A 25,442-nucleotide genomic window follows, 5' to 3' on the forward strand; every position below is an offset into this window, starting at 1 on the left:
CTTCTTACTGAACTTGAACAGCATGTTTTCTCCTCCTCCATTTTTTTTTTTTTAAATGCTATACGTTTGTTTGGAATAGCTATGCTCAATCAAACCAGAGCGGAAGGGAGGGTTTTCTACTTGTTCGTGCAAGCGCATGGGAGGCAGGACTGCGTAGTTTTCTTCTCAACTTGCTATGCCTGATCTGTGGCAACACTTTTCTTCTTTTGTGCTAAAGTTTCCCTATTTGTAAAATGGGTATGGTGATCATTATCTCTGCCTGACGGGGGTTGTTGTGAAGCTTAAACGAGTTCATATTTGCAAAGCACTTTGAGAGCCCCAGATGAAAAGTGCTTGTAAAAATACTGAATCTGGAATTGCCTTCTGGGTTATCTGTTGTAACTGGTTTTCCTGCACAAACCTGATTATGCTTCAGACACTGCTAGTGTCAGTTGGGAGGATTTTAACCACAGGAGAGGAACAACCGAGTAGCTTGGTGTCTTTGACCTCAGTCCCGAGGCAGTGCCTTGCTCACTGCCCAGGCCGGACTCGGCTGGGCCAGGCCGCGGCAGCTCGGCTTCCTCCAGGCCTCGGAGCCCCCGCACAGCGCTGGAGCCCGCCCAGCCGGAGGGCTCGGAGGGTAAGTCAGGGCTGCGGAGCGGTCCCTGCCCTCCACCACACCTCTGGAGCCTGGCCTGGGGCATCTTCCCCTACCTGCAGAGCAGCCCTGCAGCTGGGAGGAGCTCTGCAGCTTCCTGGTGCCTACATTCATCTCAGGCTTTACAGGGTTTTATTTCTCTTTCCCCTTTCTTTATCCCCACGCCTTCCTCTCACAACACCCCACAGCAACCTACACCTCCTTTTTTTTCTCATTCTTTGCCTCTCTGCTGTCCCACTTTGGCCTCTGGCTCTGAAGGGCAGACACGAATCCTTGTTCTGTGAGCACAGGTTTCCCTTCAGGCCACCATTACAGGCTGCTGCCTCCGCCGGCTGCCAGAGCCGCCCCGCTCCAGCCGAGCTGCCGCCAGAGCCTGGATGCGCCGGGAGTTTCTGTACTCGGTTACTAGTGGGAATAGTTCCCGAAGGAAAGCATCGTACATGGCAGTGGCAGGAGAAGAGATGCAGAGACACTGAGGATAACTGGGCAGTTAGAGAACGGACGGAGGAATGGAAAAATGTGGTAAGAGCAAAGAATACCAAAGCCAAGGATCGTGCCGGATGAGAAATACAGAGGGAGAAGAAATGCAGGGCGGGAGAAGCAACTTAATTTTGGGCAGGGGGAATGGGAAGAGGAAATAGGGGTTCCTATAGCTCTCATGAAAGAGGATAATAAAGCAAATTTGACCCACGCTTGAGCGCCTGTTTCAGGGGAGGCTGGTGGAGCCCCTGCCTGCCCCAGCGTCCCGCCCGCTCTGTTCTGCTGGCCCCTCGCCTCGCGGGCTCCCCACCACGCACACATGGCACAGAAGGGCGGGCTGGCCGGGCCTGAGGCCTGGGCTGACCTGCAGCCCCTCGCGCCCCTCTCCGCTCTGCACTGTCACAAAGCTGTTGGTTTTAGTCAAGTCATTTTCAATTTCCAGTAAGTTAAGGTGGGAATCTCGGGTCCGATTAGTACAAAATGGTCTTTTATAAATGGATAATTGTTTTGAGTTGTCTTTTATACGGGGGTGTCTTGCAAAGGGCCGGGCCCATCCCTGACCCAGCAGCTTTACCTTGACATACATGTGTGTATTGCAAACCCTAACTCTGCTTGAAGAGGATGTGACTTATGCTGTGGGGAGAGGAGTCTACCTTACGCAGGGGACATTTAAAAAGGAATAATGTGTGAAGAGAAAGATCATAAACACTGTACAAAATTACTGTAGGCGTGGCTTACCTAGCAAAAGAGTTAATGTGCATTGACTTATGCTAGGCAAGCAATAACTGAAGGCTTGATGTCACGGGAGATTATGTCATTATAAATGATTTAAAACAGCTGTACCTCCAAAACCCATTATACAGTGACAGGATATCATTCTGCTTTCAGGATGTTTGTGATGAAGGGGAAAAAAAAAAAGGAGACATCTTCCTGTTGTAGAAGTACTTGAACTTGACTTTTCTAAAAGTTTATGCTTCAGTCTGTCAGTGTGGAAATTGAATGGGTGTCAGCTACTCCTCCCTCAACTCCATATAGCTACACCCTGTGAGATGAGCTACCATTAGCTAATAACTACTTCCCATTCTTAAGGTGTGTGTAAGGAGATGTGGCTCTTCTGGGAAGCATTAAACCAAGTGAGGTTTTTATTTCTCACTCTTCATTGGGTTTGTTTGTGAAGCATCCTTAACCTCTGAATGTTATTAGACAGAAAAAGAATGGGACTTTATTGTAGTGGTGGTGCTGGCTCAACCTTCTAGCAGATATGTGAGAAATTTTAACTGTATGTGGGTTTTTTTCCTACGGTGAGGATGTAGAGAATGATATTTGGAGTTGATGTGGAATTTACCACTGTTTTTAGCTCCTGGATATTATTGACCATGTTGCATAAGTGAATTTTAAGTAATACCAAGTCAATACCATGCAGTGAGCATTCATATAGTTTATGAAAATTCAGTTTTTATATAACTTAAAATAATAACAGTAATAATAAGGTCAAGTTATTGATTTTGAAATTAGTATTAGTTTTGAAATTTGGTTATAAATTCACTCATGCAGCAAAAAATTGACTCAGATTAACTGCTTAGCAAGGTTTTTTTGGAAATCAGTAATTTAAAATATAAGTGCTTAGTGCATTTGTCAGTGTTAAATTTTTAAAAGTTTTCAATACATGTGGCAATTTATTTAAATTATACAGTTTCTTTACTTGACTTGTAAATCTTTAAATAAGCTATTTTTTAAGTCTTCCTTGCCCTGTGAGCATTTTTCAATGGAGTGCTGGCTGTATCACCACATAAAAATTTGCTATCTACAAATTTCAGGTCTAAAAAGACTTCAGAACGCTATGCTAAAGCTGAGCAAACATTTTTTTTTTTTTTTTTTTAAATACAAAATGAGATCCAAATTGCTTTTCCGTGACAAAGGGAAAAGAGTAAATCAGGATTTCCTTCATTCACGAAAATAGTGGCAAAATCACCTTTCAGCTCATCTCTGAAGGGAAATCTGCATTCACCCTCTGTCTCTCTCTGGGGAACATGAGCCCACATCTTCCAGAGGAGCAATCAGACCATTAAACTGGAGGGGCTATGAAATCAATGTATTTTTTCCTTCCCAAGTTGTTTCACTGCATCAAAGACAGGTAAATGTTAATTGGGCCAGAGAAACCTCTCAGTGATTGTGCTGTTTTGAGAGTCAGGTAGAGGTTGTGGACCAGGGTCTCCTCTCTATGGATCTCCTGAGCACTGCTCAGGGACAATCTCACCTACACCTGTGTTAGTTTCTATTGTTGTTAAAATTCCTGTAATGTGTTTGAAGATTTCATCAAGTCAAAGCAAGAACTAGAATTTCTTTCTAGTCTTGTGATTTAATATGTTTTCCTGGATAATGGGAGATGGTTTACTGCAATTTAAGAAGAGCATTACACTATACAAAGTGCAACAGCTTCAGTGATGGAAGAAAAGGTAGTTAAAGCTATTTTCTAGGAGATTATATTGGATAATAAGACATCAGATTGTTGTTTTGACTTTGTGTCCCTGACTATCTAACCTTTTATTCAATTTTATTTTAATTCAAAGCATATTAGAATTAAATTTATTTTTGGTTTGACTGGAAAATTTATTCAGCATAAACCAATGTAATTTTTATCAAGAAAAAAACATAATAAAAACAACTACAACCTGAACTGCATTTTCTTGGTCAGAGTTCAGTTATAAATCTGTAGGTGTTACAGCCAAGAGTCATTCAGATAAATAGAAAGCTGGGTGGTGGTGTTTCCATCTCTGAAATTAAATTAGTGTTACCAGTAGTTCAGCTATATGCCTTTGGCTCGAAGAGTTTGTCTAGCAGGGCCTTTTTCTCATGATGAAAAATCAGTTACAAGATGTAAGAGATTATGTCCTGTTTCCTAACTACAGGAGAGAAACAGAATTACCAGGGAGCAGTGTTTGCTATCTCTTCTAATGAAAGGATTTGGGGACTTCAAATTAAACTAATAAGCAGCAGGCTGAAGTATCCATAAGGATATATTTATTTAACTGGTAGCAAAGCCATGGAATTCACTGACAGAGAACACTGTGGATCTTAGAAGTTTATGTGGGTTTTGAAAGCAGTTAAATTGTGGAAGAAGAATCTAACTGGGGTTATTAAATTAAAAAAAAAAAAAAATAGTATCTCTGACTCAGGAAAGGCCAGAGTCATCAGCAGCTGAAAATATATTCTGGGTAAATACTGTGTTACCATCTGGTAAGGCCACTGTTGTAAAGAAACAGCAGGCTAGGTGGACACTGGTCTGGATTATTGCTTCATACAGTTTTTTCTTCAGGTGGGCAAACACCTTACTTCACACATTAGCTCTGATCTTCCCTACAGTGAGATCATTGAGGGAACAGGGGCAGCAGTGTTTGCGTCAGGCAGAGGGCTCTGGTTTCTGTGGCCATGGCAGGGATGCGGTGGGCGACCTTCGGCTGGGGGCCCGGTGCAACTCTCAGCAGTGGCCGTCTGGTCTTGCTGCCAAGTTATGTGTCTGCATCAATCCTGTTGCAGCCTACTGAGGTCTCTGATTTTAATCCATGGGAAAGGCTTTTGCACTAAAGGGTTGTGACTATTCTTTCTCTTTCCTATTTTCATTCCTGTCGGTAGCCATTAATGGGCGCCCTCTTGAAATCAGTCATTGCATGGCAGGTTGTGCAGGAACTCAAGCGAGTGCTGAATGAGCTCAACATTGCAAAGCTGCGTTAATATGGCCTTTTACCTGTGGTAATTGGCTGTAGATGTATCGAAAGTATCGATCCAGGTGGATTTCCATGCTAGATCTACTCTGTCAGTGTCTGAGCTGCCTTGGATACCTCTGCATGGGATTTCATTGTGACAATTTGATGCAATATGAGCTGTCTTTCGGGTCACACTCGCTTAGATTCTAGATACTAGCTTGGTATATATTTTCAACCAAGAGGTGTATATAAACTCTCCCAAACAAACAGGCACCCTGTGATAAAGGCACACTGCCTAAAAGGATAAAAGGATCTGTTCAGTGTGGCAGAAAGAGTTAACTGAAAGAGCCCCAGCCTTGCCCCAGGAAGTTCTGGGCTAGGCTAGAATGCAGGAATGATCCAAAGTATTTTAAACAACAGATAAACTGCTTTTTAGCCAAGTTTGTGCCTGGAGTGAAGCCTTACAGCTGAGTTTAAGACCTTTAAAAAAAAAAAGGGGGGGGTGGGGGGGTGGGGAGGAAGCAAATGCCAATGTGTCCTCTATTGAAACTGTGTGAATAGGAACATATTAAGCTTCTAAAAATATTTTCTTCTAACAGTCTAAAGACTGCAGGGACTTTTCCATTCCTAATTATATAGTGCAGCATGATATCTGTTTCTGACTTGCAACTTCAAAAATAGAAATTACAGTCCTAAATGAAACAGGGAGAGGGGTAAAGAGACTGTCTATGATAAGGAGCAGCTCTGCTAATATTTTTACTGATATTGTTACCAGTCACTTGTGTTTTAAATTCAATTACTGTTTTGCAGACCCTTTAATATATTGACACTTAAGATGTCTGTTGGTTTTTAAAAAATTCGTGAATAACTAAAGCAGTGGCGAAGGATAATAAATGTAAATGTCTTATGACAGTTTGGTAGCTGTGCTGGTTGCGTCTCAGGTCTCAGCAAGGTCATGTCATTAACAGGATGTGGAAACACACAAGCACTTCAGGCAATAACACATTCTGAAATTCAGAAGTATTTTCTGAAATCTGAATTATTCCCTGACAATTTAGGTTCCGGTGTCGGTTCTGGAAGTGAAATAAAGCTCAAAGTCCTCTGGTAGCACACCTGCATGTCACACTGGTGTGACCTTAAGCCTTCCTGGATGTGATCTGAAATTTCTGACTACATTACAGTAGGCATTTTTACCTCCTTAAACTATCACTGGACTCCTGGCATACAAAGGAGGGATTTTTTTTGTCCTTTTTGCTTTCACATGCAACCTTCTGGAGGACAAGTATTAGGGCTTTGTACTAGTGCATCCTGGGTGTGGGGATGGGAAAAGTGAGACACTGCTCCGATCCAGGAGTGAGCTGGATCTGCGTGCGAAGGCTTTTTCTGCTACTCCTCTGCTCCTTTTGCATCCTGCCATTTAGGCAGGAACACGCTAGAGACTAACTTCCACTGGGAAAGATGGGTGGCTTTTTTCTGTGCTAAACCCACTGAAAAGATTCAATGGAGTGAACGGTAAACTGTGGGGGTAACTAACACAATTTCAGGTCACCCTCCAAAACCTCATGCTGGCAGCTGTGGGCTGAAGGCTGGTGGTGTGTTGCTGAAGGACAAGCTGGCTTTCCATTATGTTGTTGTAAAATTTACACATATACTTAAAGCAAAAATATTCCTAAGATTTTTCTTTTTATTTCAGTCTCTGGGCTGAAAATCATTCCAGTTGCTTGTATGAATTATGAGACTGCAGAAGCAAGGCACTAGGCTTAAATGAACATGCGCTGCTTTTAGGCAAGACTTGTTAGCTCAGCCATGATCCAGCCTTCAGGCTCCTGACAGCCAGCACACCGAAACTGGTTTGCCAGTGCAGGTGGAGAAAGCATCTGTCTGGGTGTAATTTACTTAGAGGAAGGCTGCGCAAGAATTTAATTCCCATCTTTGCACACACACAAACACAGATGCAGCACAAACTCTGTGCGTGATGGAAATGTTTGCTCTTTATCCTTCACTTCTGAAGACTGGTTACAAGGGTGAAGGCAGCCAGGGAAAGGCAGGGAGCTGCTTTTGTTGGTTATCTATTATTTATGCTGAATATGCCTAGAAGCAGCGCTGAGGGTTAGTTCCTGTTCGAGATGAACCAAGAAGGTGTACATTCTCCTCTGGAAAGTTTCTTTAGACCCTAAACAGGAAGTGGGAGCAGGTGGAGTTTCAATCCTCTATTTGAAGATTATGAAAAACAGAAGCTAAGTGACCTGTTGAAAGTTGCACAGGAGAAGTTGGGGTGGCACCAAACCAGCATTTTGGGGGAAGAGATTATATTTTTTTTCAATTTATTTAATTGTAATAGATTAATGCCACTTGCTAAAGAATTCAGAGGATCGAAAGATATTTTTTTCTCAGAAATTAAATACTGTGGTTTTAGTCCTTCCTTACTTTCCTCAAAACCAAAAAGATTCTCTTGCTAGAAGCATAAGTTGGATTCAATGATTCAAATAGTGCCTTCGTGTTAAATATAGTTGGGTTACCTTTTGATTGTACCAATATTTGCACACACATTTAAATCAAAATCCTCCTAGGATTTCAGATTTTTATTAAGTTCAGCTCAAATTCTGCTATGTCATTCATAAATTATTCCCCCACACCACCATCATAACTTTTGTCAAGTTCTGTTTTCAGTGAGTAACCATTCTATGAGGTATTTGCTTCATAAAGCACATAAGTGTCAAATTTTGAGTTAGAATTGGCTGGTACCTTCATCAGACATTTTCATAAGCACTAGATCCCCTCTAGCTTCGTGAAATAGCCAGATTTTTCTTCTTCTGCTAAGTTTCATCTCTTTAATTTTAAAATAGACATAGCAGTAGTTTTATACTACTTTACAATGTCAGAAAGGGGCCTGAGGGTATATGTGAATTTGTTACAGAAATTGGATCATGTGTCTAAGGATCATGATACCTAAGGAAACAGTATGCCCTATGGTACATACATATCATTGGTATTTAGTTTTAGCTGTATATTCTGTAATTGGAAAGACAGATCTGAAGACTGCTGGAATAAAGTCCTGTAGTCTGAATTCTTAGTTGATATTAAAAAAAAATAATAATTTATACCGCTTGGAAAGTAATTTATGGGTCAGTACCAATAATTACATTTTTTTACCCCTATATGCTGTAAATTTGACTTATTATGGGATAGGAACGGTGCATATAGAATTAAAAAAAAAAAAAAAAGGTAGGGGAGAGAGAGTCAGTATTCCCTAACTAATGGACTAGACTTATTCTCCTAGGGTCAGATAAATATATTTATGTTATTATTTGCTGGTCTCTTGGAGAAAGGAAAATAATCAGTCCTTTCAGCTTGTCACCTATAATCTTGTGTTCCTGTTTCAAGTGCTGTGTTCTTGTAACTTCTGGAAGAAAGAAAGCATCGACCCTAAAAAGATTAGACAAAGCAGAAACAAAGTGAAGGTTTAGTGCTTCTCTATCTTTTGTTGTCTACCTGATACACCCATACTAATATATGGAGGTATGTATCTACCTGATATATTCCATAGCTGTGCACCAATTCTCCCTTAATAACAGTATTTTTAACGTGATTTCTAAGCTTTGACTAAAGTCCATATCAATTTAAGCTTTTCTGAGAAGGCAGCTAAAAAAAAAAAAAAAAGTTAGATTTGCTTAGACATAATCTATTAACGTTGGCCATTCTGCAACAGAAAGCATGGTAACTGTATTTGTGAGAAGCAGGGCTGTCCCGTTAATAGATTGCCAGTTAGTCTGGAGGAGCCTTGATGATAACTAAGACCCATGGATTACTACAGTTTTAGTTTCATGGTGTTGTCTCATGGAGCACAGATCTTTACCTTATTCTAGAGTCCATAGTTGGTTCCTACTAGCTCCTTTGTGGAGCTGCAGGTGTGCTAATGTGTCTTGGCAGGACCATTTGGTCTTCTCTAGCTCTTTGCTGCCGTACTAGTCTGCTTTGGGTTTCTCTTCAGGGCACCATATTGCACAGAACAAGTGAACAGAATGATTATTACCAGTTGTCGCCTACTATATTTCTAGTAAGTGCCTAAGGATTGTACTTGTCTTGTTTACTTATGCCTTGACTGACGCAAATACCAGCTTTTCAAGGATGTCTGCAGTTTCTTGAAAGCAGTAAACATGAAACTAGATTAAGGTAGTCAGGTTTAGAACAAACTTGGAATAAGCCCTTAAAGAATTCAACCCCTTATTTGCTTCGAAGATTTCAACAACCATTGGTAAACCTCTGTGTCCCCAACCTTCCCCCTTAATGTTAAAATCTCTCATATTTCTTGTATCAGTTGTAACTGTTTTGGCATTATTATAGCATCTATTCTGTATTTTATGATCCAGGGTCCTTCATATCTGAATATTCTACAAAAGTCTTGTAGAATATGTCCATTTTGCTAAAGTATTTAGATGAGCAAGCATGCCCTGGGAATAGCTATTTAACTGATTTTAACATGGCCGTAACCTACAGACTTCAGTAAATTTAAGTATATGCATAATGCTAAGTCACCATTTGAGTATTTTAGCTGAAATTGAAATAGGTTTACTTATACATCAAATATTAATCAGAGATTATGCTGAACTGAGATACGAAGTCCCTCTTTTTCCAAGGAAACAATAACATGAACATTGCTTTTAGACTTATGTTCTTTTAAAATATGGTTAGAATTTATGGTTAGTCTTTTTTTTTTTTTTTTTTCAGCACAGCACATGCATTCTCCAGACTACTTCTAATCACATGTTGCTTTTCTTTAATACATGAGTCAATTTAGTTAAGAACTCTGTGGTCAACCTGTACCCTGTGGTGAACCTGTATCATCAGCAGATGCTGAGATTATATTGTTAAATCTTAGAAATTAAATTTCTACATTTTAAGAATATTTTTAAGAATTCCTTTTGTATAGAACTAGAGAAAATAGAATTCCCTCTAGTTTCTTAATTGTTTCAAAAGTTATTAGCCATAGCTTTGAATGCAACTTCTTTTCTGCTTTCTCTCTCATTAGAACTTTTAACAATTCATCAGAAATTTTTACATTTCTTTGTAATCTTAAAAAATAACTATATGAACAGACCTTATTCAAAGTAGTATGTGGTGTTAAAGGTTTACAAGTAGAATGGTGATAATTTAAAGTGCTGATACTGTTAAAGAAATGGTTTAATATTAAAAAAATCTATTTAAGGTATCTTGTGGAAACAAAGAAGGTCTTTTTAGAACAATTTTCCTCCTGCCTGGATTTTTTTGAGTTACTATAGGTATTCATGAAATTATAATAATCTCTTTTGTTGGATTTGTGTATTACTATCTTGGATTATGAGTCAAATCTTCTTTAGCACAGGTCTGAAACTGTGCCTGACACTAACTTCTACATACAGTGTATATCCACCTCCAGACCTTGGGAAGATTTTGAAATAAATGGGGAAAGGAATCCATGTATCAACTGGAATCAATTTTTCCCATATTGTTGTCACATGAATGTCTCAATGAAACCAGGAAAATACATTGGAGAGCTCTTTTGCAAGGGCAAAATAATTTTGCCCCTAAGTGGTCAGACCATACACTTGATCATCTGAAATAATTTTCTTAAACTGGATTTACTGGGGTTTTTTTTGCTGTTATTATTTTAGACTTATATTGTTGCAGGGTTTATAGGTCACTAAAAAAGTAGAGTTTTTGCAGAGTAGGAACTGTACTGTAAAAGTTTAAATAAAAGGAAAAAGTATTCCAGCGCACTGTCATAGACTTCTGTCTTTAGATAATAACAACAGTGTCAAGTATCAGCCCTGAAAACCTTCTGTATTCAAGAAGAAAAATAAGACATCACAGTTGAGATGTTGCTTCAGCTTTCTCGTTTTCTTATCTTCTCTGAAATTATCCTATTTTATAATGAATAATGATTTGTCTTTATCTTTCTAAATTTAAAAGAGATTCTGGAGTTTCTAGTTTAAGAATAATAAAAGAATCATTTAGCCATTATGTCTAAGGTTAGATTCATCACACCAGCTTATGTAATTTATTTCATTGCACCATGGACCTGCTGTTTTAGAATATTCTCAAAGAATATTTGTAGACATCTGAGATCATTATGTTCTCCTGATGTAGTACTGGGTCAGCATGCCCTCCAAAAATGTGGTAAAGACTGCGGAACTCTGTAGGCACATATCTATATACATATATATATGTTCATGTTTTCATGCATGTGCATATATGTTCTTCAATATTGTATTTCTTTTATTTATGAAAGTTAAAACCCTCGTCTCTTTGTGATTGAGAAAAAAAGCCAACAGGTTGGGAAGGGTTATATAGCTGGGTATCTAGCACTGGATGTGTTTGTCATAGCAGACTGGGTAGGGTAATTGTTGACCTTCTACTTCTGCACTGACAAAGTTTGTATTTGTATACAAACAAAATAGTTTGTATGAAAGTATTTCTGTCACTGGATCACCTTTGTATTCTCTCTTAATTTCATCAAACACTCACGGTATTAATCTGTATATTTTATTAAAGATAGTCTTACTGTTTTAAAGAAGTAGATAACTAAAAGGTCAAATATTAGACATTAAGGTGAGATTTCTGTAGGAGTGTAAATGTCCTTTTCCAAAGGGTTTTGCTTTTTCAGTAAATGGAGGTGTGTGGCTTACTGATTTTCGGAAGTTAATTCCACATTATTTATTGACTTTCTCCAGAAGACATGCTTTTTCATTTAACAGGAGGCATCACTAGAGCCTGTATGAGAAGTTTTAGGTAGATAGGGTTATCTAATAATATCAATATTTATCAATGCAGGGCACAGAGTATATGAATAAACAAATGTAATTCTTCTTTTTAGTGTTTTTATAATCTTTTCCCAACATTCCATCTTCATAACCATCCAATGCTTAGGATCCTATAGTTTGTTCATTAAGCATGGTATAGCCAATTGTATTTTGGATATGAAAAGAATAAGTGTCATAAATTTGACAAGAATCAGATACCTAGTAATATTAATAGAAAGAGTAGCAGCTTAGATGTAATTACTGTATGTCTGAGTGGGAAGCACTAGCAGGATGTATTCATGATTTATTTAAATATACTTTGGGTTTGCATGGCAAGGATTTGGTAGCGGAGGGAAGGGCTACAGTGGTGGCTTCTCTGAGAAGCTGCCAGAAGCTTCCCTGATGTCCAAGAGAGCCAACGCCAGCCGGCTCCAAGATGGACCCACTGCTGGCCGAGGCTGAGCCCATCAGCAACGGTGGGAGCGCCTCTGGGATAATGTATTTAAGAAGTTGAGGAAAAACCTTGCACAACTGCAGCCAAAGAGAGAAGTGAGAATAAGTGAGAGAAAAAATTCTGCAACACCCAACGGTCAGTGAAGGAGGAGGGGCAGGAGGTGCTCCAGGCACAAGAGCAGAGATTCCCCTGCAGCCCATGGGGAAGCCCATGGTGTTCCTGAAGGACTGCACCCCATGGGAGGGACCCACACTGGAGCAGGGGAAGGATGTGAGGAGTCGTCCCCCTGAGGAGAAAGGATCAGCAGAGACAATGTCTGATGAACTGACCACTATCCCCATTCCCCATCCCCCTGTGCTGCTTGAGGGGGGAGAAGGTAGGGGAATAAGAAGTCAGGTTAAGCCCAGGAAGAAGGGAGGGGTGAGGAGAAGGTGTTTCAAGGTTTGGTTTTGTTTCTCATTTTCCTAATCTGATTTGATTGGTAATAAAGGTAATTTCCCCAGTTCGAGTCTGTTGTGCCTGTGACGGTAATTGCTGAGTGATCTCTCCCTGTCCTTATCTCTCAACCCACAAGCCTTTTGTTGTATTTTCTCTCCCCTGCACAACTGAGGAGGGGGAGTGACAGAGCGGCTTTGGTGGGCACCTGGTGCCCAGCCAGGGTCAACCCACCACAAAATAATAAAGCAATTTCTATTAAAGGAATTAATAATTTGACAGCCAAACCACACAAATAAACATTTTGAAAATTAATACTGCTGACATTGAAGGAGAGCAGCAAACTCAACCACTGAATGAAAACTGGAAACTTTGAAATGCAGTACTTTTTATCAGAAGGGAAGTGTCAATTTTGTGTCCTTTCCAAGTTCAACCATTTGTCAGATAACAGCTGCTGTCAACATTTTGTCCTGTAAATTTTCTTCCAAAAGGCTGGTAACACAGAATTTTTTTTATTTCAAATAGTTGTGACCTTTTTGTTGTTTTGTTTTGTTTTCTTTTTAACAAAAAATCCATCCTAAATTCTCAGCATTCAGATGCACTTTTGGTAAAGCTTCATTCTCCCTTCATGTGTTAAGACTCCTGAGCAATACCCAGCTCTAGTGTTCTTTTGCTGTAAAGAGTGACATTCAATAGTTGATCTCTATGTATAGAAACATAGTAGAAATGGGAATATTTTTAGCAACCCATATTTTCTTTGCTGATTGTCCTTTCAGACATAGAGAATAACACAATCATTTACATATGTCTTTTTCTTCTGTACCCAAAATACTTAGAGGCATCTCATAAAAACGTACTTCACAGGAACAATAGAGTGTCAATTCATTTAGTTCTTTGGAATTTGCTCCTCTCACCCTTATTTGCAAAGAAGGGATGGCCCAGGAATTAACTCATTAGCCTGCTGCTTTGGAGATGGATTTTAGTGTGCAGTTCTTGAGGTGTAAATTTCCTTTCCAATTTGGTCAAATCTGTCAGATAAGGAGAATACTACTCCGTCTAACCAGGACATTTTGAGGGTGAATTGATGTTGTTTGAGCCTGGTCAGCAGCTAAACACCATGCAGTCGCTCACCCACCCTGCCCCCACTTGGGAATGGGGAGGGAATCGGCGGGGCAAAGGGAGACTCTTGGGTTGAGATAAAAACAATTTAATAACAGTAACAGAACAATACACTGACAGCAGTATCAGCAGGTAAGGTACAATACAGCTGCTCACCACCCACCTGCTCCCAGCTGGCGATCCCAAACACAAAGGCCCCACAGCCACACTCCCAGAAATGAGAGCCCCTCCTGGCCCACTCCTGCCTTTATATAGTGAGCACAATGTCACGTGACATGGGATATCAGCCAATCGGGGCCCAGCCCTCCAGCTGTGCTCCCCCCGCCCCCGCACACAGGTGAGGGCTCTGGGACCTGGAGAGCCTCTGGAACCTCAGTGTGCTGCAGCACTCCTCCCGCTGCCAAACTAACAGGAACTCTAGTCCAGCCCCAACCAGGACAAACATCCAGATGGAAAAAAAAAAAAAAAAATCAAACACTTGAAATATCTGCAGGTGACAATAATTGATAATGTAGGAAATGCCCAAAGTAAGAATGTGAAGGAATTTTATTAGTATTCTATGACAAATAGTTACTGTTATGACACAGAAGATCTTGGAGCCTACAGTCAGTGGTGAAAACAGAAAGAATTAAATTTACTCAAATTATTTGGCATGAAACATTCTCTTTTAAATTGTCTGCTTTATATAGGACAGCATTTTAGTTTGACAACTTAGAATTCTTTGGCTCTGATGAAGAAATAGAGATTTAAGGAGGTATTTGAAAAATTACTGAGGTCTCTGTATTAAATCAATTGATTTCCTTAAGAGCAACTGTAGTAGTAGTAGTAGCATGCAGCATGAATGCTGTAACTTGATTATATTGTTTAGTAAAAAGTGTTTTAATTAAATCTGTAAAGGCAAATTGTTTATTACACATTTTTATCACTCTGGTCAATCCAACCCCAATTTATGAAGGGGGTTGGTAGGTGTGGATGATTAGGCAGACCTTACTTTGAATCAGGTGTGTCTTCTGGAAGAACTAAGTGTTCTGTTTCTCTCTTATTGCTGATAAAGCATATCACATTAAGTCTGTCATCTGATGGACTTCCCAATGAAGAGTTCTTCATTTTACATCACTACTGACAAAACTTTGTTCCGTCAAAATAATGGAAGCATTTAGTATCTGTGGTTCTTTGTTTTTCTTGTAGGGTCAATGATTGCATCTTGCGAGTGAATGAGGTCGACGTGTCAGAAGTCTCACACAGCAAAGCCGTGGAGGCCCTAAAAGAGGCTGGCTCCATAGTACGATTGTATGTTCGTCGAAGGAGACCTATTCTGGAGACCGTGGTAGAAATCAAGTTGTTCAAAGGACCGAAAGGTAAATATGAAAATGAAAAGACATCCATTTTAAACTTGATGTTTAACCTGTCTTGTAGTTCAAATGACATCTGACTGTTGATTTCTTAACTGGTTGACCCATCAAATACTGAAATGAGGTTAATTTAGATGGTTAGAACTTCAATTCATGGTTGCACATCTCTTCCTGAAATATAAAGGAATTCAAGGAGTTGTGGTTTGTTTCATTTGAGGTTTACTGTAGAGATGGCTCATTACCTCTTGAAGAAATGCATAATGCAAAGATACTGTGCTTTACATTGGCAGCACATCACTGTTGAATATAGAGTTTCTCTGTTCTCCCTTTTTTTAGAAGGCCTTATGATTATCGAAGTTATACTTTTTACTTTCATGCTGATAGTTTCTTCTACAGTTATTTTTGGAACAAGAAGACAAGAATACTAACTTACCCAGATACGTAGGAGAATATTATTTTATACTTCAACAAAATTACATGTAAGTCAAGCATGAAACCTTCACCAGTCTAAATCATCTTTATCACTTCCAGCAGAACCTTCTGGTTACAGAAAAAAACCCAAATTCCTTACTAGAAGCATTATTAAAAATTGTGAATATTTTATTTTCACGTTTCCTTTTGCAAAAAGTTTTCATTTGCAGAAGTATTATTTTTAACAGGTTTCATTTTATTGTTTTGCCTGAAATTTCCCTCTAGCTACTGTATTTTTCTTCATAGCTAATTTCTGGGCAAAGACAATGGATATTTTCACAGTACATGCAAATAAATTCAACAGCAGTAGATTTTTGGATCCATAATAATTATTTCATAAGCAAGTATTTAATTAATGGTATATATATGAAATGAAGAAATTTGCCCATCTCTCAATATATACCATGCACATGAAATTATTCTACCTGTTTTATGTACAGTGAATAACCTGTAGCTTTTTCAGCGGTTTCTCTTAAATCTCATCTCATGTGAATACTACAGGATGCTTTTACATAATTTTTTATACCAGTAATGGAGTATTTTTGTTTCTGATACACACGGTATTGCTGAGATTATCCATTCATAGTAAGCAAAGATAGTGTGTGGTTTTCAATATTGCAGTATACCTCTTCTATGTATATCATGGTTATTTGACACATCCTCTATTCTTGGCAAACAATAAGGTATACTCAAACATGGAACTGAGGGTAAACACCCAAAAGTCTGGATTCTCGTGGTCAATTGCACTGCTAAATTGACTTTCTAATAGAAAAACATCTCTAATGATATTTTGGGTGTTTATGAACTCAGAATATAAGTGCAGGTGACAGTGTTTTTAAAGCTTTGGAGTTAAACTAAGTGTGTGATATGATAGTGATTTTGAGTAACCTAAGGCTAAAGAAACTAAAATTAACACATCATTTCAAGTTGTAATGAAATAGTAAAAATAATTCACTGTGGCTGAATTTTTGCTGCATTGTGGTAATGGACAAGAGAGGCAATCATTATCTAATAACATTTTTACATTATGTTTCTTTTGATTGTATGCCTGAAACTATTTATTTTTACATTTATTTTAGTTTTCATTAAAAACAGTGAATACCAAAAAAGTGCTTTTTGTCACAAACTAAAGAAGCTTTGCTGCTTAGGGCTACACACATCATTTCATAGCTATATTCTTATATGAAGCTTACTACAGATATGTGCTATATATAGTGAATTTTCTTGTGAAGCTGAATATATTTTAAAAATTTTCACTTCAATATTACAGAAATAAGTTAACTGGAAATTTGGATGAAAAAAGTTGATGGGCTAGTGCTTTGCAATTGTTGGTGTTTTTGTCTTTAGAATTTAGGCAGTAAGGAAACATACCCTTGTAGGCTTTCTATATTCCATGGATGAAAAAATCAGAATGAAGAAAATAGGTTATAGTTTGATTGGAAATCTTATCAATACTAATTATAATATCTGTACCAGTTTGCCTTTGAATTTTTCAAAATTTTCCATGAAAAAGAAACGATTTGTTGAGAGACATCAAACTCATGGCAGAAGTTGCACATAAAACCTGTGAATCTTACCTGTAGTTTCAGTGCTAGTCACTAATGTGATGCTTATCTACTCATATTTCAGGTATTTTGTCTGTGAACTGCTCTTTCACAGCATTACTATACAGCACAAGAACAAATCAGTGTTTATATACACAGTGTTTCTTACCTGGAGTGAAATTGGGATGTTTTGATGTCCAGATAAGGACCTGAAAATCAGCGTAATAGTTCCCACACCATCCCTTCCTACTCATGAAGTGAATAAAGAAAGTGAATCTGTTTTTTAGGCAAGAAGGCTGTTCCATGCTAAACTTGGAGTAGTAAACACCTTTTCAGTTGCTTCTTTGCTTGTATGCCACTGTCAGTATATAGCTCAGTATATAGACTTCATTCCTCACTGTGTTGACAATTTACCACATGAAAGCAGGTCTTGGCTTCCATAATACTTTGTAAACTCAGAGATCACTAACTTGCCTGCGCGTGCGTATAGTAGATCATATCTTTCAGCACCTGAAGGTGATAAAGAAGAAAATTTACATGGCTTTTTATATAAATATTTTAATTTCATCTGAAGTATTCTGGATGAGAGCGTTTACAAGCTACGAGTCCATAAAGGTTAGATTTTTTCTCTTAAATGGATGTTAATTTTTCTAGATAGTAACTGCCATATAGGAAACATAGGTTAATTTTGCAAATCTGTATTGAACATAAGAAGTTAAATATGTATTCTGTAGCAATGTCTTTGGGCATATGGAAGGGGAAAGGTCATGGTAGTGTGCTGCCAAGCAGTCCCTTTTGAATGTAGATCTCCGTGCAATTGTTCCTGCTGCTTTACAATAAAACTGTCCTAGCATCATATGTGCTAGAAGGCCATGTAACTCTTTAACTTGACTTTTTGGGAAAAAAAGATAAACAAAGACACAGGTTTGTTGCATAATAGAAAATTAAGGTTTCAAACAGAACTGCAACTGTGTAGATGTTTAAAGCTGTGCATTTAGCAGTTTGCCATACCTGATTGGTAATATTGGCTGATGTCTATAGTCTGTGACTTGGAAGTAATTGCCAACTGTGATCACTGCAGGATCTTCCTCTCTTTCACATGCTTGGGAGATTATTTTGTATGCCTTTTGTATGCCTCTTGTACATCTCTTCAGTCAAACACACAGTTTTAACGATTCGCTGCTTGGCTTTGTATAGCATTTAGTAGAAAGCAGTAGGTGTTTTATTTCAGTTACTCTCAGGACACTGCAGGTTTAGCAGCCAGTGTCTTTGCAGTAGATGAGGGCTGTAACAGAGAAAGGATGTACAATGAGGCTTTCTTATTGAAAATCAATAGGATTTAGACACTACTGAAAATGTTGTCCTTAAGTAATATGCTTTTCTTGCTCTGTATTGAAACATAGCAAGACTAATAGTAATGAAAATTGATTGCATATACTGCAGTATTTGTTCCTGGGGAACAAACAGGAAGACATTCAAAACAAAGCAATTTAATGGTGGCATTTGGCTTTGTAATATAACCTGTGTATTAGCTTCCTATAAGACCCGGCAAAGAACCGTGTTGAGCAGTGAATTACGAACTTCGGTCACTGTTCAGAGATTACAGTGCTCAAACCCATCCATTTGCATTTGACTGAAGGATTTTAAACCAAAGCAATTCCGCTGGCCCTTGGGATTTTCATGCTGTCCTATCACACTGTGAATCTACTTTTCACTAAAACCAAAAGTATTGAGTAGTATGTTTGATGTAAGATTAGTTATAGAAATTAAACTTGCTTTTTTTAAAATGCCATTTTTTAAAGAGTCAGCAAGAAAAATAGATTTCTACCATTGCAGAAAATTTCTGGCAGTCAAAAACTTAAACACAATGTTTGTGTAATATTTTACCTACCAATACCTAACTGATAATTTAAGCTCTTATACTGTCTACCAGACATTACACAAAAAAAAAAAAAAAAAAAAAAGCAGAAATTAATGATTCCAGTAAGTACATTAATGTTGGATCACATAATAAACTTCTGACCTCAATTCGGTAGGAAATGTGATATCTTAAAAGACAACACAGCTGCAGCAATGAAGTTTAGAGTATGTGAAGCAGAACAGCTGAGTACCAGGAAACTTGAGAGGAGAAATGACAGACTTAAAAACCCCCCAAAAGGAACAATATAAAGGATAGCTGATTCTGCAGTCCTGATATTCTGGTTGCTTGAGTGTAAAGTCATAGAGAAACAGGATTAATTTCCTACACCCTTCATGGCAATTCGATAGTAACTATCATTACTATGTTTGAACTGTGGCAGAAGCTTGCAGGGTTGGCTAGAGCTGCCCTTTTGTTCGCTGCATTTAGACAGAAAGGCTCTGGACAGATCAGCAGCTACGTCTCTTTTCTGTTGCCTGTAATCATGCTTTTTTCTCGATCCTGGTGAATTCAGCCAGTGATACATTCTGATCAGGTTAACCCCACCTAGGTTTGGGCAGTTAACAAGAGATATTTGGGGATATTTATTCCTCTACCCTTTCATGCTGTCAGAACTAGGGCCATATCAGAACTTTTCATTTAATCTACTTGGAGTGTGATTATGTTTTGGGACTCTAAATTATAAATGAATGCATCTGTTAAGCACTGTTCAGACCAATTCTGTATCTCTCTTTGGGTGGGTATCCTCCTTATTTTAATTTTCTTCTTAATCAGCGGTTTCTAAGCTCCTAAACCGAGCATCTCAATAAAATACTCAAAAATAAGATGGGATAAATACAAAGGCCGTAATATGCATTTATTTTTTGATTTCTGTCCATTTTTATATCCATCTAAATGTTAGATAGAGTCATTGGGCATAACCAGTTCCAGAGTTTCCATTTCATTCTTTTCTGTGCTGGACTGAAGCGAGTATGCAGCACATGATAGACTTCCTTTTCACATACCTATTTGTTTTATTCTTGGTGACACTGAATACACTCACTGGGTTTTAATGAAGCTTTCTTTCTATACTAAGAAAAGAGTCACTACGTTTTCAATAGTGTATTTTTTAACCCATTGACTAGTTACAGAAGTTTCTTAAGAAGATGCAGAGAGTTTCACCATCAATATGAGGTATGATTTCACTATAGATTTACTTTGAATTGTTACTGAAATGTTCTCTAATCCATTACTGTCTGTGGTTTCACAGAGTTCGTACCTCTGTTTCATAGAAGTTGATATATTTTAGTTTGAATTGATGGCTTTATTGGAAAAGTCTTGTGTTCTGTTGCATAGATAACATCCCAGTTTGCAGTGACAACTGAAATTGTCAAAAAAGTACAGTAGAATTATGTATATTTTAAAATGTCTGCTAAAAAAAGATGTTCAATTCAAAACAGCGGAATATAAAGTTTTTTTAAATTTTAACAAGTGCTGTTCCCAGTAAGGAAGGGAGAAATCTTATAATTTTTATCTATTAAAGCAAAGCCAAAGGTTACCTTTTTATCTCAGGTGATAGCTATATCACTTGAAATGAAAGAGGGAGCTTTTGCAAGCAAAGAACCCCAGTTATTTCTTTCCGAATTTCAGAGAACACTGAGAGCTTTCAGATCTTGCTGCTCGATAACTGATTGCAAGAGCTTGCTTCAGACTGATGACAATACATATTTTTTTATTAATATAGCTATAATTTCTACTACTATACTGGCCTATTTAATTTAAGGGACACTAAATACTGCATAGCAAACTTTTGCATTTGGAGAGAAGAGGTTTTATGGTAAGCTAGGAAGATGTTTTGAGAATTTATGATCACTTCAAACCTTCAAAATATTTTTTATCTCATGCTAAGAAATGTTTTTATAGTTCCAAAGTGTTTTCAATAGAATTGGTTTGGGTTTTTTTTTTTCACAGTTTGAACACAACCTTAAACCTTTTCTTCATCAGCTGTGAATTTACTTCTGTTTTTCAGTGTTCTCTTCCTTCTGTGCTGTGAGCTTTGTTGTGAATCCTGATCTAAACCAGAGCAAAGTGGGGCAACTTAAAAAAGAGAGCTATAGAAAAATGAGGAAGCAGGCAAACGTTCCCAAACCTAGAGTTAACAAACTATTTAGGTTCTCAACTCTAATTTAAGTGTTTCACTTACTATAGGTATAAATAGAAAACCACCAAAACTGAAAGTAAAATAACATTTTTTGTGAAATGTCTTTGCTTGAAGGGACTCACATTTCATACAATTAGCAGAAAGTGCTCTGCCAAGCACTAATACATAATTTTCCAATTCTAAGATAGTGATTCAAAACCATCATTTATAAGTTAACATCACTAAAAGACATGACTTCCCTGCAGGCTAGGATTGTCTAATATAAGTATATGTGAGTATCTGCATAGTTTATTGCATGAAAATTGTATTCTGTTGAAACTCATAAAATTAGAAAGCTCTGTGATAGTGCTATAAAAGCCTTTGCTGTTTTTCAAAAATATTTTGACATATTAGTGTTACCAATGCCTGATGGAGAAAAAGTGGTGGGTTATATCTGCACCTTCATATTTGACAGACTGAGGATCTTGTTCTTTAGTTGAAGTGATGATACCTGCATACAGCTGCTATTACCACACTCTACTTTATGGGACAAATAAAATATTAAATGTATTACTAGCCTTTCATCACTATAGACTTGCCATCTCATTTGTATAAGTTACCACATATGAAGTATTTCTTAAAAACCATTCAGTCTGTAGAGTGCTTCCTTCCATTCCTGAAGAAAAGCAGTGCTTATTTATTGTAATCTCCAACAATAATAGTTATTGTTATTAGAGTAGCACTTCAGTTCTAGTATTTCAGGCTTTGGCTTTTTGTCTTTAATGGAGAAAGAAAGTAAATTTGTCATCTTTTTTTGTTACAGTTTCAGTTAAATGACAGGAGATGTTGGTATCATGATGTTGTCACATCAGATCAAATTCAACCATCTTTGAAGCTAAGTAGTCAGTTGATAAAGTAATGATTTTCAGATCAGCAAGGGTAATTTCAAATGGAATTCAAAAGTCATCCATCTGGTTGGTTGTCTCACCTAAAACTAGAGCTAAACTGTGAGTTGCAGGGTATCACTTGTTTTAAGTCTTATGTTTTCGTGATAATTCTGACTTTCCTTTTTTGTGTTTCACTGTCATTTTCCATTAGCAGTAAAGGAATAAAATAAACAAAATTACTTTGAAGAATGTGCAGCAATTTTATATACATATATTGTTTGTTTTGTTTTTCCCTCAAAACATTCATTTCTTAAGAACTCTCCAAGCGGTTCAAAGAATCCTGGTTTAATATGCAAAACAAATGTAGTAGATTTTAAGAATCAGTTTCCAGAAATCATTCAGAGAGAGTGAGGTTTCTACTGAAATGAACAGTACTTTCTGCAGCTCCGTCATGCTAACTATTTCTGAAGTGGTGCAGTAGCAATTTCAAAGTGCCGTTCTGTATTTTAATAGCCAATTGAGATGGCTATAAAAATCCAGCACTGCATATTAAGATCATTACTAAATTGCTTCAGCAATACTTACTGATGAGGCAGTTTCAGCAGAACACGATTCATCTTAATGAACTGTGGCTGCAGTAGAGCAAAAGCAGCACAGCGAAAGAAAGATACGCAAGTAGGCTTGGATGCCAAAAAGCTTAAGATTTTGTTTTAAGAAAAAAAAAAAAAGCTTTGCCTAGCTTCTTTTTATCTTTAGTGGAGATCTGTCATTTTGTTTGCTATAACTGCAGTTAAATGGCAGAAGATGGTAGTATGAAATTGTTGTCATGTCAGACCAAGTTCAACCATCTTTGGAGCTAAGTAAACCATTGACATTTCAATTGGCAAAATCTTCTCTACTTGTCCTTTCTGAATTAGGTAGAAATTTTGCATCATTATCCAGTTCCCTAGGTAGTTTCATCAGCTTTGACTAGAGACAGCAAGTGATGTGGTGTACCAGTGTGACCTTTTTTCTATCATTCTCTGTCGTAAGATGTCAATTCCTTTGCTGTGGTCAAAGTTACTTCTGTGGCTTTTACTGAGAATCAAGAGCAGTTTGCATAACTTACTAGATTGCCTTCAATACCGTTCTTGTCACCTTGGCAGGTTTAACTCTGTAACCTATCACTGGAAATTTGAGGGGAGGAGGATGTTGCATTTTCTTTTCCTTGTCCACTTACTCTACCCATACAGAGAGAAAGGGCTTTTAATTTCTGTGCTTGGCTGTTGTACAAGTAATGGGTGCTTCTCCAGGTTTGGCTCATATGGCTTGCTTCTGGGTGAGAATAAAGCAGACCATTTTAAAAATTGTGTTTTATTTATCATGTCCTTGTGGAAATGCTTCAAAGGAAGTTGCTTACTAAATGGATTTTCCAGCTACGTAATGATCTCTGGCGCAATGCTGAAAAGTTTCTTGCAACACCTTTTGTCTCGGGCTTGTATGGAAAACTGGGATGTCTGTGATTTGGGATGCTATTTGACATTGCTGCCTTTTTCTCTGTGCCATTTTTAAAACTCCCAAGGACTTGTCTTCACCACTAAGTGTCTTTTTTTTTTTTTTTTTTCCTTCTTTATCTATAACAAGTGTTACACAAATCCCCAATGAAACTTGGCAAGCTTTTTTTCCAATTCTAAATTTTTCTCCTGACCAAATATAATGTAATTACAGTAAGTCTCATATTTCTGTCATTGTAGTGTGCTATTTTACATTTTTCCTTTAGATTTTAAGTTTATGGGTCAGGGAGTAGTTTCATCATTTCCCTCCCCATTCTAGAGTGCCGTATAAGAGTTAAAAGGGCAGTTACAGAAGATCCCTTTCATTATGTTTGCTGTTGCTGTTTTCATCAGGCCAACAGAAGAGAGGGAGGAGACGCAGCAGACAGTATAGCAGTGTTAATTGTCTCGTCAGTATTTCCAGGTACAGAATAAATCAAAAGATGAGGAAGTGAATGGCGTCATTTGCTAAACTACTGGGCTGAGTGTGGAAAGAACTTCTGTAGACAGGAGGCCAATATTTTTTTCCTGTTTTCTTAGTGGAGGAGTGAGAATTTTCTAGGGAGTGGCAGTTTTCTTGGGCTTTTTTCACTACCTATATATTCCTTGTTTTAAATTCCTCAGGTAAGTTTTAAAGAATGATTATGCTTGATCTTTCACCACTTTAATAAATAAACAATTATATGACAGCAATTGCTGTGAGCCTGATGCAGGAGAAGATATATTAAGGCTTTAGTGTCCTCTGTGGAATATGTTCTTTGACACAACATCTGTCACTTGCAACAGAGTAGTCTGAAATTCTTTACATTTCCTTCTTCAGAGCTTCATCTTTTTGTGAATATAAAGGCAGATGTACAAATTAACTGGGTGAAATTACAGAGCAGTGATTTAATCCATTATTTTTCCGATAATTATCCACATAGCAAGTTCTGTCTTCTTGATAGTTTTTGAGATGTCCAGATATTTCTCAAGAAATCAGCTGTCTGGAAGACAACAATCAGCAAAATACTGCAGTTCCATGAAAAGCACCTTTAAAAGAATAAATTGTATTTAATTCAACTTTTATAACTTGGGGAGGGGAACTGTAGCTATTAATTTTTCTTGTGTTCTTGTCTCTTTTTTTTTTTTCTGTAATCCTAAGCACAGGCAAATAGTATTTTAAGTCTTCTGAGAAAGGCATTGGAGATTCTGATCATGGTGGAGTGACAAAGCTGGGTGAAGCTTTAAAGATTCAAGTGATATGGTAAATAAAATATCAGTCAGCAGTCTATTTTAAAAATATTCTAGATTGTCAATATTATTCTTTTGCTCCCTTTAGCTGAAAAAAAGGAAGGAGAGACATTAAAGCATCTCTGAACATCTGAAGGGAATAGCTGGCTTAGAAGCCAGACACCAAAGTGATTAATTGCAAAGTCATTCATCTGACTATTTCCAATTCTATATCCTAGTCCTTTCTGCAGGTCTGTAATCTTCATTTCACGTTCAGTATTCTGAACTGTAGTTAAAATTGCAGTTAGCCTTAATGAAAACAAAAGAATGCAACTTGGGTTCTTTTTAGGTGACAGCTAAAAGTGATAACCAGATCTCAACATTTGGCAAAAAGAAATTTCCTCATAGTATTTTAGCTTCAACTTACCATTTGTTATTTTAGACCATTTGTCCAACAGCTTTGAGAAACTGCTTTTCCCTCATCAGTTAGGGGTTTTTTGTTTTGTTTCTTTAAATATTATATTAGTATTTATAGAAATGGCAGCCTTTCTTTTGGAGTTTAGATAGAAGAAGATCCTTTGCCATCTACCATGAAACAAATTATCTGTGCAGGTGACCATGATTTCTAACTGTACCTTCTTAAGATAGGAGACCAAGAAGTCTAGGCTCAGGGACTGCAGTGCACAAACATTCTGGTTCTTCATGTGTCACATCAGTGGCGTATACAAAGGGCAGCTGATGTGGACGTGTAGCAGAGGTTCTTATACTTTGGTCCCAGTGAGATCAATCTTCTTGCAGAAGC

At 37.7% G+C, this 25,442-nt stretch overlaps 1 protein-coding gene across 23 annotated transcripts in view; it reads left to right on the top strand.

The window, feature by feature from the left end:
• DLG2 (discs large MAGUK scaffold protein 2) overlaps nucleotides 1–25,442 on the top strand; it is a 1,033,591-nt gene that overhangs the window by 686,875 nt on the left and 321,274 nt on the right. For 21 of the 23 annotated variants that reach the window (XM_042793331.1, XM_042793310.1, XM_042793308.1 and 18 more), the window contains one exon: nucleotides 14,797–14,966. In XM_042793331.1, coding sequence (XP_042649265.1) covers nucleotides 14,797–14,966 — 170 coding nt within the window. Of the gene's footprint in view, nucleotides 1–510; nucleotides 620–752; nucleotides 1,160–14,796; nucleotides 14,967–25,442 lie in introns of those variants that run through there. The other 2 variants (XM_042793328.1, XM_042793327.1) reach the window with 2 other exon arrangements.

Source organism: Tyto alba, unplaced genomic scaffold (assembly GCF_018691265.1).
Source record: "Tyto alba isolate M040663 unplaced genomic scaffold, T.alba_DEE_v4.0 Super-Scaffold_2, whole genome shotgun sequence".
Lineage (NCBI taxonomy): Eukaryota > Metazoa > Chordata > Aves > Strigiformes > Tytonidae > Tyto > Tyto alba.